This window comes from Cyprinodon variegatus, unplaced genomic scaffold (genome assembly GCF_000732505.1).
Source record: "Cyprinodon variegatus isolate N-32 unplaced genomic scaffold, C_variegatus-1.0 Scaffold405, whole genome shotgun sequence".
NCBI lineage: Eukaryota > Metazoa > Chordata > Actinopteri > Cyprinodontiformes > Cyprinodontidae > Cyprinodon > Cyprinodon variegatus.
Window position 1 is genome coordinate 147034 of NW_015150858.1, and position 13239 is coordinate 160272.

The following is a 13239-nucleotide window of genomic DNA, read 5'->3' on the forward strand; positions in this document are numbered from 1 at the left end:
TGTTCTACAGCAGCGATTCCCAACCCAGGGTACTAGTGGTCCGCACATGCATGGCAAGGATTACATGAAAATATTTTCTTTCTTGGTAGTAAATAAATTAGGGCTGGGATCTGCTTTCCTTTGTGAGGATCCAGTTTAAAAATTAAACAAGCTTTATCAACCAAAAGGTACGTTTTTCTTATATGTTTGAGTTTACCTTTAGCTTTGACACACATCAAAATAAAGTAGAAGAACAGACTAGATGTAGAGAACAGCTTTGGGATCAACTGTTTTTCACACTGAGCTATCAGAGCTCATCAAAGCAGCTCTGGTGTCTCGATGAAAACAAGGTAAAACTAATAAAGTCAGTCTGATTATAATTTTTACTTCCTAATTCATCAAGTTTAAATGATTATAAGAGAGTTGCTCAGAGGAGCTCCAGTTTTATAAATACAGGTTTGTAATATATATATTTTTTGTATTTATTTCTATTCCTTAATAACGTCCAGGCAACAAATTTATGTCGTTTTTTTATTTTTCGATGGAAAGCCTTAAATGCCTAAGAATTAAATGCTTTTTTTTTAAATAATAAATTATTTTACATTTTAATTTTGGACAAACTGCTTAACCGTTGACTAAGAGAGGTACTCATGGTAAGAAAAAAAGCCCAAAGGGGTAGGCTACACAAGTCAAAAAAGTTTGGGAACCACTGGTCTACAGGATGCACAGAGCTTGGAATATTAATCTCCCTTTGCTTTCAGGCTTTTGTTGTGCTCCTTAGCCTTCTACATGCTTTCCTCACTAATGTTCTGAACCTTCATAGAGTAGCTGTAATCCTCCTGGGATTAAACTGCACTTACAGTGAACTGTATGCTAATAAACATCAGGACCAGAATAAAGTTTATTGCCAAGTAGGTTTGCACTTACAAGGAATTTGACTTGGTTTTGATGGCCACAGCTTTCAGAATTATATCTGAAATTATTTGAAACGAATTTACCATTTTCTCTTCACTTCACATTTGACATTATGCTGGTGTATTCCATTAAATCCTAAATATGTAACTATATGTGAAAGGTTTCCAGGGGTATAAATGCCTTTACAAGGCTCTGCACACTATCAGGTATCTCAATCTGGCAAAGGTATGTAGAGCTGTAGTTTCATACTGTGTTAATTGTAATTAACAGCTGTGTCTGCGTGTGACTAATACTCCCACGTCTGAACTTTACTTCTCTACGTGAGTCATTTGTTAAATGAGCAGCACTAAATGACAGATGCTAGGCTAAGCCAACTCACTGCTGGTGTCAAAGGAATATTCTACTCTTTCCTACAGTGGCTGGTTTCATGTTTTAGATGACAATCCTTCCTCTGGTTATATAGGTAAGGGTTATTCTAGATAAAAACATAAAGGAGATAGTGGTTAAATTTATTATCCCCCATTCACAGCATGTCCATTCATAAAATAGGCCCTACGTCCATAGTGGTCAGCTAAGATAGCGACCAATCACGATGGCTTGACAAAAAACCCCCTGATCTGATAACTTAAGATTGGTTTGGGACGTCCACAAAAACCCTTAACCAAAAAGGGCTTTTTTAATGCCTGCTCCAATCTGTCTATATGATAACTAATCTGTCTTTAAAAATTGATTCATTTGTCTCAGTAAAGTGCTTTCAGATAACATTTCTTCTGAATTGGTGCTATATACATAAACTGAACTGAACTGTATCATGTTGGTCTGACTATATCTTATATATATAAGATTATATTTTGACCCAGCTTTTTTCAGGAAGGTATGGTTAAGTAGAAACTAGGGCTGAAACAAAAAATCTGATTAATTGATTATTCAAATTATCAGCGCCTAATTGAAAAATCGATTAATCGGAGTATAGAGACTGGAAAACATGCCTTTAAGCTCACAGAGCGACTCACTTAGAGCAGCAATTATAACAATATTGTAGAATAAATATATAAACATTTTGCATTTAAGATTTAAAAAAAACTTTTCATCTGTCAATATGCTCTATCCAGAACTCCTGAAGGGGAAAATTTTTAGTTTTACCCCATTTAATTTCTGAAAAAATTTTCTTTAAGGAACCTTTTATTATCCAATTATTAATCCATTCATCGAAAAAATAATCAACAGATTAATTGATTAGCAACATAATTGTTAGTTGCAGTCCTAGTAGAAACATATCGAAATACAAAGTTAATAGTTCTCTAAAATTTAAATAGGCTCTACAAGGTAACAATGTGCAACAGTTTGTGAAAAACTGGTACATTTTAGTGGGGATGAATAATATTTTTATTCTTATGAATATTGGGCGATATATGTTGTGATAAACATAAAAGTAAAGCAAATGATTCATCATCCTTATCTGAAATGTATGATTACTTCTGCCAAGGAGGTTTTGTTTTAAGGTTGTTTTTTGTGGTTGGTAATGTTTGTTTGAAAGTTATGAACAGACTTTTTAAATTTCTACCACAGATGTGTCTCTTCCTAGGAACAATCCTTATGATTTTGGTTGTGATACAGATCATAATCAGGATGCAGAATTTTTTAAAGCATTCTTTAAGTTTTTTAATAGGTTTTTAGTAGGTTATTTGGTGGAACAAGACAACTTCAGCGTCAGAGTCAAAAAATACTAGAATTACACTGAAGACAAAAATACAAATAAAACAAAAGAGAGCCATTCCTTGTTGATATCTCGCTTTGCCAATTAAAGCAGAGCAAATAAAGAAGGTGAGAGCAGAACAGACACCAGAGGCTGCAGACACACGCTGTGCCATACTTCTAAATATATGAAAGGATTTTAAGGACGCATCTACCAGAGGTGTGCCTCAATCTAAGGAACAATTAAATAAAATGTTGTTATGACCCAGATCATGTGATACTTTTACTTTTAGCTGATACTTTTTATGTCCAAGTCACAATATGGGTTCTTGGCGGAGTTCTAGATCTCCAAATGCTCTGGTCTGTTTTATAAAGTAAGACCCCATGTATGATAACTGCTAAACTTTTTTCCAACAGGCTTCCTCAGTACAAGAGTAAAACAGTGAAAACGTGGCCCGCAACAGCCCAAAATGACTGCATTCAATCAGAATTTTAATAGAAGATATTTATGAACACTCTGAAAAACAAATGCAGCTTATATTGTGAAAAACCGAAAGCAACAATACTGATGGCACTTTCAGTGTTGGAGTTCTCAAACCTCATCAAAAAGAGTTTAGTATTGATCATTATTAGTTTTAGCAAGGGTAACTTTTTTTATCGAGATAAATAACAAAACGGCACAATAATTTACCATCCGTATTTATAAAAAGGGAAAACATATAAAGAGCCATTGCACTTTTACTGTAGATTGATTCATGGTTGCAGTATTTCTGAAGCTTCAGCAGCTCTACAGGAGAAATGAGCGCCAAACTTATAAAGTTTGTTAGGCTCAAATGTAAAACAGGACTGGGGGCCGAAAGGGACATAAACACACTTAATTTCTTTTTAAAACATCTTTTTTAAGATGAAAGTCAACAATTAATATTTTGTGCACTTATTGTGAGCCTTTTAGAGCCAAAGGAGGATATTTCCCGAAAGCTACTGGCTACACATAATGCTCAAAATGGGAGCTGCTTAACCATCACTGATACTGACAATGCTTCTAACTGTTTATATGATTCTGCAAACCTGCATTTGTCTAAAGCCTGCAGGACCTCATTTATGCTTTATGGTCTGTGAACAAATCTGTTTTTGTTGGGTTAAAGGAGATAAAGCTAGCTTGGGGAGCAATATTAAGGGATAAGCCCAAAATGTAGAATGATATATGAAATAATTTGTAGTTTTTTTTCAGTCAATAATCATTTAAATATGACTGAATAAGAGCATCACAACCTCAACAAATATGTTGAAGACAATGGGGATAATAAAGTAAAAACTGCACCAAGTACAAAAGGTCTAAGGATATATTTTGAATTCCTGGAAGCTCTGTATGGGGGCAAAAGGCCACTTTGAGCTGTATTAGCAGAGCAAGCACTTAAATGTCACAAGTAAAATGTAGTGATCTCTGACTTACCACACAGTTCAGAAGTACAGCTCTAGTGAAACTCAGTGTCATTAATGTTACAAATACTAGAGTACACAAACACAAAACACTTTCTTCACCCCGACTTGATCTCTGAGAAAACCACAACTCAGCTGCTCTCCATGAAAACACAACAAAACATGACAACAGAGAAAAAGAACTTAGCCCTTAGGTCACTACTGACTACTGAAAGGTGGCATTTAACGCCCGTTACTAAAAGCCAAAAATCTAGAAAAAAAAAAAATGAAGTACTTTGCAAACAAATTTTATCCCCTTAAACTTTTTCAAATTTTGCTGTGTTACAACCTTAAACTTCAGTTAACTTTTAATGCAACAAAACAAAGCAACGCATAATTGTGAAGAGAAAGTACACATACCAAGACTGGACGTTTTCAAAATGTTTCTGTGTAAAATACTTCCAGCTCATTTAGACTAAATACGGGGCATCTATAACATTGATCCTCAGATTCTTAAAGGGATTTAAGTAAGGACTGCTTCAACATCACCAGGGGCCTCCCCACTTCTTCCATGAATTATACGGTCATTGTCTAACCTCCCAGTTTGGCTGGAAGGGCATGTCCGCGTCGGTTTTTTGGCTATGAGTCGCTGGATCATTTAGTGCTCTGTGAGGTGTTAAAAGCTTCAAATATTGCTTTTTAGCCCGATCTTTGAAATCTCTCCACAACCTTCTCCCTGACACATCCCTGCTTTGGCTTTTGTTATTCTGTAAATTTCTGTTCTATTTAGGCAACTTCACGATCTCTCTATGTGTCACAGTGCTTTATTTAGGGATATTAGAGTAAAGGAGACTGAAGAAAAATGTATGCCAGTCTTTGAAAACATTTTACCTATCATATATGTGCAACTCTGCAGCACATATATGTTAAAAATGCACAGAAGGGCATGGAATGAACATAATCTAAATTAGCTGTAGCGCCAAAGTAAACCAGCTTAATTGTTTTCTGTTCTACTGCCATTTTTGGCAATACAAGTCTAACCGATGTTTACCAAAGACAAGGGCTCTTGTCTGATACCCCATCTGCTCTAGTGCTTTTATCACAGCCTACTGATTGTTTTGAATAGGACAAAATAAAGTGTAGGGGCTTTATGATACCAGACAGCTAACAGCAACAGCTAGGGGAGGGATGGGGCAGCACTACGGTCCTTATAACAGTTGATGATGAAAATACCTTTTCCTATTCTTGCCATCTTACTGAACGGAATTTGAACCACAGGAGTTGTATGAAAGCTGGTCTTTCAAACCTCAAAGTAAGAAATCAGTCAAACCATAGAGCTCTCGGAAAGATTATCCATCAAGAATTCAGACGCCTAACAGTAACCCTCTTCCCTGCTCTAAATGTCTGTACATTACCTTGGTGATGAGGATGCGGTAGTGTTCAAGCAGGTCATGGTTGTCATGGCACCCAGCCAGCAGCTGCCAGACTTCAGCTCTAAGTGGCTCAGGAATGCCACTGCGGACCAACGAGGGTAAACCCTTCGGACGAGTGGACAGGTTCCCGTGCCTGTTGCACAAAAACACAGACAGGACTTTATTATCCTGAAGTGCACCTGTACACTAAAACCTGGGTTTTTAGTTGGCTCTTCAGGTGAGATCAATCCGAGTTCATTTCTAAACGAGCAAGCATTGAACAGTACATTTTTATACAGCAAACAGCTATTGTTGATGTCCACATCAAACCCAATGGATGAATTCAAGGCCCCAAAAAATACCCTGAATTTGACTGACAGTACCTAAAAAAAAACAACTGTTTAAGCAATCCTTAACTTTGCAGGACTGTGCAACACTTGTCTCTGTTTCTTTTATGTGTTATGAGAATCAAATTCAAAATATAAAAAATCAAATTCAAAAAAATTAAAAACATTTACCACTTTAAACATTATACATAGTGTGTTTCTAATGTATTAAACAGGTCAAACAGGAATTGCAGATAACTGTATTCTGCTTGTCTCTCGTCTTTTTTAGTCTTTATCTACTTTATTGCTGTGTGTCAGTGGCAGTGCATGAAGCTGGGCTATTTTACATGGCGTATTTTCCGGGCTATAAGCCGCTACTTTTTCCCATGTTTTCAACCAGCTTTTCTGTGGATTTTTCCTAACCTCCAGATGGGGAAGTGAAAGTTGGAAACTAAGTTATAAGGAAACAAAAGAAAATGCTAGCAGAGGGCTCGAAAGTGAAAAAATGTCACAAATTCACGTAATTTATCATTTATTTGCCACATTAAAGCTCCCAAACTTATAAAGAGGCCGAGCTCAACTCCTGTAGAGCTGAGCTTCCTCTACAGGTTTGGTGGAAGACAGTTCAGTAGATATCAGCGGCTTATAGCCCACTGTGGCTTATATGTGTACTTTAAGTTTTTTAAAAACATTTAGTGGGTAAGGCTTATAGTGAGGCGCGCTCTATAGTCCGGAATGTACGGTACTTTAAGCAGGAGTAAGAAAGTGCTTCCTGGTGTAACTCAGAGCTGTTACCATCATGACGTTTTCAAAATACGCTCAGATATTCTTGCCTGCTTTGCAGGTGGTCATTTGGTCGTGAAGTACTGATTCAGTATCAGAGACTTTTTCCTGATCTGTTTCTTTTTATACCTTTTACTGTATTCTATTTAACCATCCTGTTATCTTCTGAAAGTCTTGATCTTATGCACCAAAATGAACACTAGAAATATCTCAAAATATAAAAGAAAAAAAAAACACAGCTTCCTTTTAAACAGCTTCTTGCATCTCTTTACTTCCACAGGCCTAGTTAAAAAACTAAAGAGAGCTGTCTGTGCAACCTTGCAGAGCTTAGTAAAGTGCATTAAATGATCAGAGAAATACAGTGATCGAGCTTCAAGTGTCAGATTCTAGTAACAATTAAATTACTGAGCAAAACACTATGTGCTTTTATGAATATGGGGAAATGTGCTATTTCGAGAAATTTAATTAAAGGCTAAGATTGAAAGTGATATGATTTAGTCATAAATCCAATTATCAGTTTGTTACCAAGCATTTAATCTGCTAATCAACATAATGATTCTCTAACCTTCACTCTTTGCTCCAGCTGTCAATACTAGAAAAATGTTCCTGTATGAATCGCTATTGCGTTTCTGCCATCACAGTGTCTAGATTTTGTCTCAGTTGATACCCTACCATCTGGTGAGGATTCCTCCCCAGGACTCCAGTATTTTCTCCGGACAATCTTTGGAAACATCTCCAGTTCCACTGGAGATTTCACTGTCACTGTCTGCAGGAAACAAATGCAAACACAGACAAACATCAATCAGTTTGATCACATGAATTTAAGTTACAGATAAAACTGTTATAAATAAAATGTACACATTTATTAGAGCCATCAACTAGTCTTAGTCCAAAGAATATGCTGTTCAGGGTTGTTAAGGCCTCACCACTTACAACAAGTCCGACAATTTCTGTTAACTACCAAAGCATCTCTACTCTTCATGAAAGTCAAGTGCAAATTTTGATATGAAAGTGGAAGTTTTATGGGAGGCATCACTCAAGTAAAAAAACTATTCATTTACAATTGCAAAATATATATGAGTTACTAAATAATAAATCAGTATAAACCTTTGTCTGATTCTTATTGAACATTTTAAAACCAGCTGGTATTGAACCCACACAGTTAATGGAGGCAGGAGTGCCTACACCTTCCATTATCACTGCTGGTGCATGAGGCAGACAAGAGGCAATCAGCACAGCCAACCACTTGTCTTCTAAAGGAGACCGTAAGGCTGCTTTACCGTATGATGCACAGGGACAAGTGCTGAAATGTTTTTTTACACTAGAAAAGCAGAATGACACAAAAGCACAAAAATACTCTTATGGCCGTCAATGGTGTCATTGCTTGGCCTTTTTAGATAAAAAAAATAAATAAATGCATAATACTTAAATGAAAGTAGATGGATTAAAATTAGTCATAAGCAATATGTCGCACAAGCTTACATATCTAAAACGAACACTTAAACTTGGTCTAAAGGTGGAGAAAGGAGGTATACGGTATGTTCTCCGAAATAGTTTAACCTTGGTGCAGCGATAAAAACACAGATTTTAGAATACTGCCTCATATATTGTTTACTGTTCCAAATCCAAAATATACGGAGATATTGAATTTAAGCTAAATAACTTAAGCCCTGAGTTGAATGTAATATAACTCTGCTTAAAAAATAAAATCTCATAATAAGGAATAGATATATGTTCAGTGTTAAAAGAAAGGAAAACATAGCCTGATAAACCAGAATAAATGTGAGATTAAATGTGTAATTTAGTCTGGCCCTGATGAATGAGACATCGGAAAATTGTTGATGAGAACAACCCGTTGTCTTTCAAACCATGTCTGTGCCTATTGGCCAACGCTCTGACCAATGAGCGCAACTGACTGTGATGTAATAGGCTGGTAGGGGAGTGTAAACAAACAGCCTGTCGGTAAAATGGCGAATACGTCCTTCTTAAAAATCTATGAGCGTACAGCCTCTTCCTGCTCACGTTTCAAAGAAAACCCCAAGGCTAGTCCTCCCTAAACTGATTCCAAAGCTGAGTCAAACAAGAACTGTTCAGTAGTTGCTGCAATCTTTCATGTTGTGCTTTCTCAACTGTCGCGCAGCTTTGTCGTGATGTTGTGCTTTCTCAACTGTCGCGCAGCTTTGTCGTGACGCCCTAGAAACCCCGCCCGCTTTACATCCAGAAATTCAAAACATATCTCTGCGTTGTGATTGTCCCGCCAGTTCTAGGGCCTGGGGAATTGATCGAGGCTAGACCACTGGCAGGCAAAAATAATTTTGGCCGCTGGTGGGTTACTAGGCTGAGGAAAACAGGTATTCTACTAAGACAAATTATTCAAAAGATGAAGAGCAATAAGTCAAATCTCTGCAGTTTCATCCGTCAGGGAATTCACCAGATCTGCTGTAAGACAGACAACTGCAGGAGATCCTTCCAGCATACTTCCATTAAAATCAAAGAAACCAGTATAATATGTGTAAAACAATCCAGTTTTCCAAAGGTATTAAAAAAAAATTTTGAACTCAACTTCCCACCAAAACAGCTTCTTCCCATCTGCATCTAGACTCATTAACAAAGTCCAGGTCCCCCAATCACAATCTCGTATTCCAAAAATTTTTTTTTTAAAACAATCCAATGGAATTTGTTTCCAAGTTTGAAGATGTTTCGCTTCCTGTCCAGGAAGCTTTCTCAATTCCAAATGTCGGGAATAGCTTTGAGTTTGAGGTTTTAAAACATCAAACGCAATGAAAAATATTAACAATGAATACCTTTTGGAGGTGCATGCACATTATTGTACATGATCTAAAGCCTTGGATGTTAATTGCGTTAAGGATTCAGTCAACACAGGCACCCACCAACTGATACTGATACAAGGGGGGGATAATAGGGAATAATGGCCTAAAGTATCCACCAAGTACCTCCATCAATAGTGTGTATATTAAATGCATGTTTATCAATGTATGGCTCTTTATCAACTAAGCAGAGGCACAACTTAAAAAAAAAACTGTTATTAAAGCTTTACTTGATCCAGATTTAATTTAAATAAAAATTGTAATTTAACGTAAAACCTGACCTTAATCTGACCTTCATTTGTTCCATTGCAGCGTCAGTGCATTTGAAAATATGATTAAATACAGCTACAATGTGCCATTATTTATGCACAATCATGTAGGGCTAATGAGGTTTTCAAATAGTTGATTTTAAAATGAGCAAGCTGTATTTTTTAAGGGCGTTATTTGCGTTTGATGGGCTGTGATTACATTAAGCAAAAGAATGGATTGATTTTTTAATCATCTGATAAAGTTCAAAGTGTATATTGTCATCATCTGAAACTATAAATCTGCCTTTTCTGACTGCCTTTTCATATAGTGAGGTATTTAAGTAACATGCGGTCATAAGCTCTTTGGCTGTACTGGTGCACAATCAGAAAAAAAAAAGGTCACACAAACACGAAAGCAACATAATTACACCAAATATGTTAAAGGGGCAAAACGTAGGCCTTCAGAGATTTAAATTATATAAACCAGACTCCAACCTTTCTGAGAATTTAAAGGCCTCGTTCATTCCTTCTTAATACTCTTTCTCAAGCCTTGACATTTCAAAATGAGTAAAAGCATGTGGCTATGCTGAATGTGCTGCGACTCCAACATCCTCACAGCCTCAGCAGGAGCTTTTCAGGTCTTTATAAATGCTTGATGAAGCCTTTCAAATGTTTCAGAACCAGCACATAAAGCTCCTGCCTTAGTCCTCAGATTTGTTGGAGCCACGTGGCAAGATAGCATGAGTCCAAAGCTCCTGCCAACTTACCAGGTGATGAAAGGAATTGGGGAGACAAGGACCATTACTATTAGCTTTTAATACGAGGAGGGACAGGCACATTCAGCAAAGGATTAAAAGGGGATCTGGGTGAGGATGGAGTCACAAATATACTGGGGTTTTTAAAGCAAGCAGGAATTTCTTTTTAATGCATGATGAATAAACGGTTACTGTAAATGACTTAGACTGCACATCTAATTATATTTGTCCCAAAAAAAGAAGGGAAAAAAAGAAAAAAGAAACAATTTCCTATTCCCATTTCAAATGAAAAGAAAAACTGAACAAGAATCACTTGTAAATGTGTTTACCCAGCTGTGGCATAGTTGGGCAGTGTGTTCATTACTATTACAATAAGAGTGACCGTCGGCCTCATAGCCCTGAACGCTTCCAATCTTCAGCTGAGGCAGAGGGGGGGTCGCCCACAGAGCCGGCTGAAAGGACTCAGACACAGCCGTGGAGAATGCCTCGTGAGTTTTCGGTGAATCGACAGATTCACAAAAAAAAGACACATTTTCCCTCCAATCCTGTAAATGCTTTTCACTGATTCAAGGTGAAAATAGCAGGAGACCGTTTCCAGCAGCAACAGGCAAACAGAACTCCAGGTTGAGAGGACTGTGAATAGAATTAATTAGAAATTACTACTAGAAATTAAAGAACATTATACTTGAATAGTGCTGATGTGCATTAGATTTATGCACTTCTGCTTTAAAAACTTTAAATTTAAAGGCAAACTTATATCATCTGGTTGGTAAATATAGTCCATCTGTGAAAGTAGGTCTTCTGGTGTCAGTGGTCTGAAGAAATTGTTGAAGAACATACCACAGCACGCATGTCACAAATAGAGTAGAGGAAAAGTTTGAAACTTGCACCCCTAATGTAATTTTAAACTTATGTTTAAAATAACATCCCCAGCTTTGGGATAATCTTTAGTCATCTGAAAATGTAAGAAGTGACTGTATGACACAGCTGCAAATTTATCCAAAAAGTGTAAATCGCGCTAAACTAAGCTCTGTAAGAAGAGCTTTAATCTGAGAAGCAGCCAAAAGGTCCTTGGTAACTCTGCAGGAGCTGAAGACGGCTCACTGGAGAGATCTGTCAACAGGTCAAGTTTTATTTGTTAAGTTCAGGCATTTAAAAATAAATAAAAAACCAAAAAAATAAAAAACTTTATTGATCTCACAAAGGAGAAATTTACCTCTGCACCTCCCCTTGGGGAGTAGTGGGCTGCCATTGTGCGGCACCCGGGGAGCAGTGTGGGGTTAAGGGTCTTGCTCAGGGACCCAGAGAGCAGGCAGGTACTTCCAACCCCCTTAGAGCACAAGCGCACTGCTCTAACCCTCTAGGCCAACACTCCCTCCAATGGGAGTGTCTCCAATTGTTCAATTGTTCCATGCAATGTGAAGCCCTCTAGGTAATTTGCAAAGTGCTAAGTGACCAGGCTAATGTGCAAGAAGATTGTCTGGTCAAATGACATCTATATTCTGATGTCTCGCTAATGAGAAATCCTGTGTGAGGCAGAACATGGGGGTGGCAGAGTTAGAAGAAAAATGTGAGGAGAAGAGGAAGCAAAAGGCTTCAGTCTGGGTGTCAGGTAAGGCTTCTAGTAAGAAAACAACCAAAGCTGAGAGCTACGAGGGAATGTTTTGGATCAAAGCATGTTCACTCAAAGCTCCGAACATAAACAATCCCAGAATCTTCAGCGATACTTGCAAGCTGCTTTTTGATCCAAACTACAAGAGCTTAAGCTTTTTTCACAAAAATACAATGACATACTTTTTAGTCTTAAAGGGGAACGTCGTTTTTTTTTTTTCTTTTTTACATTGGGCCCTTGATTTTGCGTTATTACATCATGTTCTACTCACCCATATGAGTTTTGTGTCATTTGGAGCCGTTCTGAAGATATTCTGTACACACTCTGCTTTGTTTAAAAAAAAATATATATAAAAAAGTATAACTGCGGATGTCTTGGGGACAGTGATTCGCCTACATGTTATAAATGCTGGCGTACCATACAGAATAAATTATGAACAGTTTAGTTTGTGCCTTCAACTCGCTGCCCAAAGGAAGACGTTACTTGGATATAACCTAACCTTGGTTATACTTTAGGAGAACATACAATATTGCAAAGGCTGTCATAAAGTATATTTAGAACATGCACTTGAGACATTTATTTGTAAATAAATGTGTAAATATCATTTGATTTTTCCCTCCATTTATCAAATATTCTCCAACTCGGTTTGGTCTATCACATCAAACGTAATTAAAACTTAAGGTTGAATACTTGAATGCTTTTATATAGACCTGAGTATCATTTCTGTTGCTTGGGAAAAACACCCTGTCCTTGGTAAAGCTCAGTGAAAATGTCCTCTATGGATTTACAAGATTATGCTCAAATATTTGTGTACATGCATGATTGCTAAATAAACAGCTCATTGATAACCAGTGTTACCTTTTAGTGTGTCTGAATGATAACCCTGAGACAAGATGCCAAAAAATGGGTCACATTTGGGCGCTTCTAGAGTCTATCTGTTCATATCGCTGCTTAATTCCTTCGGCAAAGACGCTTGTTATAAGAGGGAAAATGTTCAGTCTGGTAAATGGGTCAAGTTTTGAGATTCAATGACTTTCTCAGGAGAAAAAGTTGATGGATCACTTTGTCCAGAAGAGGCTGGTTTGTGTCATTTGATGTCAAAAGTGGAAAGAAAAAAGCTTATCGTAAAAATTCAAAAAATATCCACTGGACTTGGTTTTCAAGATTTGAAGACGTTTCGCCACCTCTCCAGGAAGCTTTCTCAATTCAAATGTCTGGATCCGCAACATTTGAATTGAGAAAGCTTCCTGGAGAGGTGGCGAAACGT

General features: G+C 37.2%; 1 protein-coding gene across 1 annotated transcript in view; it reads right to left on the bottom strand.

Moving 5' to 3' along the window:
- rabgap1l (RAB GTPase activating protein 1-like) overlaps positions 1-13239 on the bottom strand; it is a 146473-nt gene that overhangs the window by 95307 nt on the left and 37927 nt on the right. The window contains exons 12-13 of the mRNA XM_015387869.1: positions 7202-7295; positions 5424-5574 (exon numbers count right to left, since the gene is read on the bottom strand). Of these exons, the coding sequence (XP_015243355.1) occupies positions 5424-5574; positions 7202-7295 (245 nt within the window). The remainder of the gene's footprint in view (positions 1-5423; positions 5575-7201; positions 7296-13239) is intronic.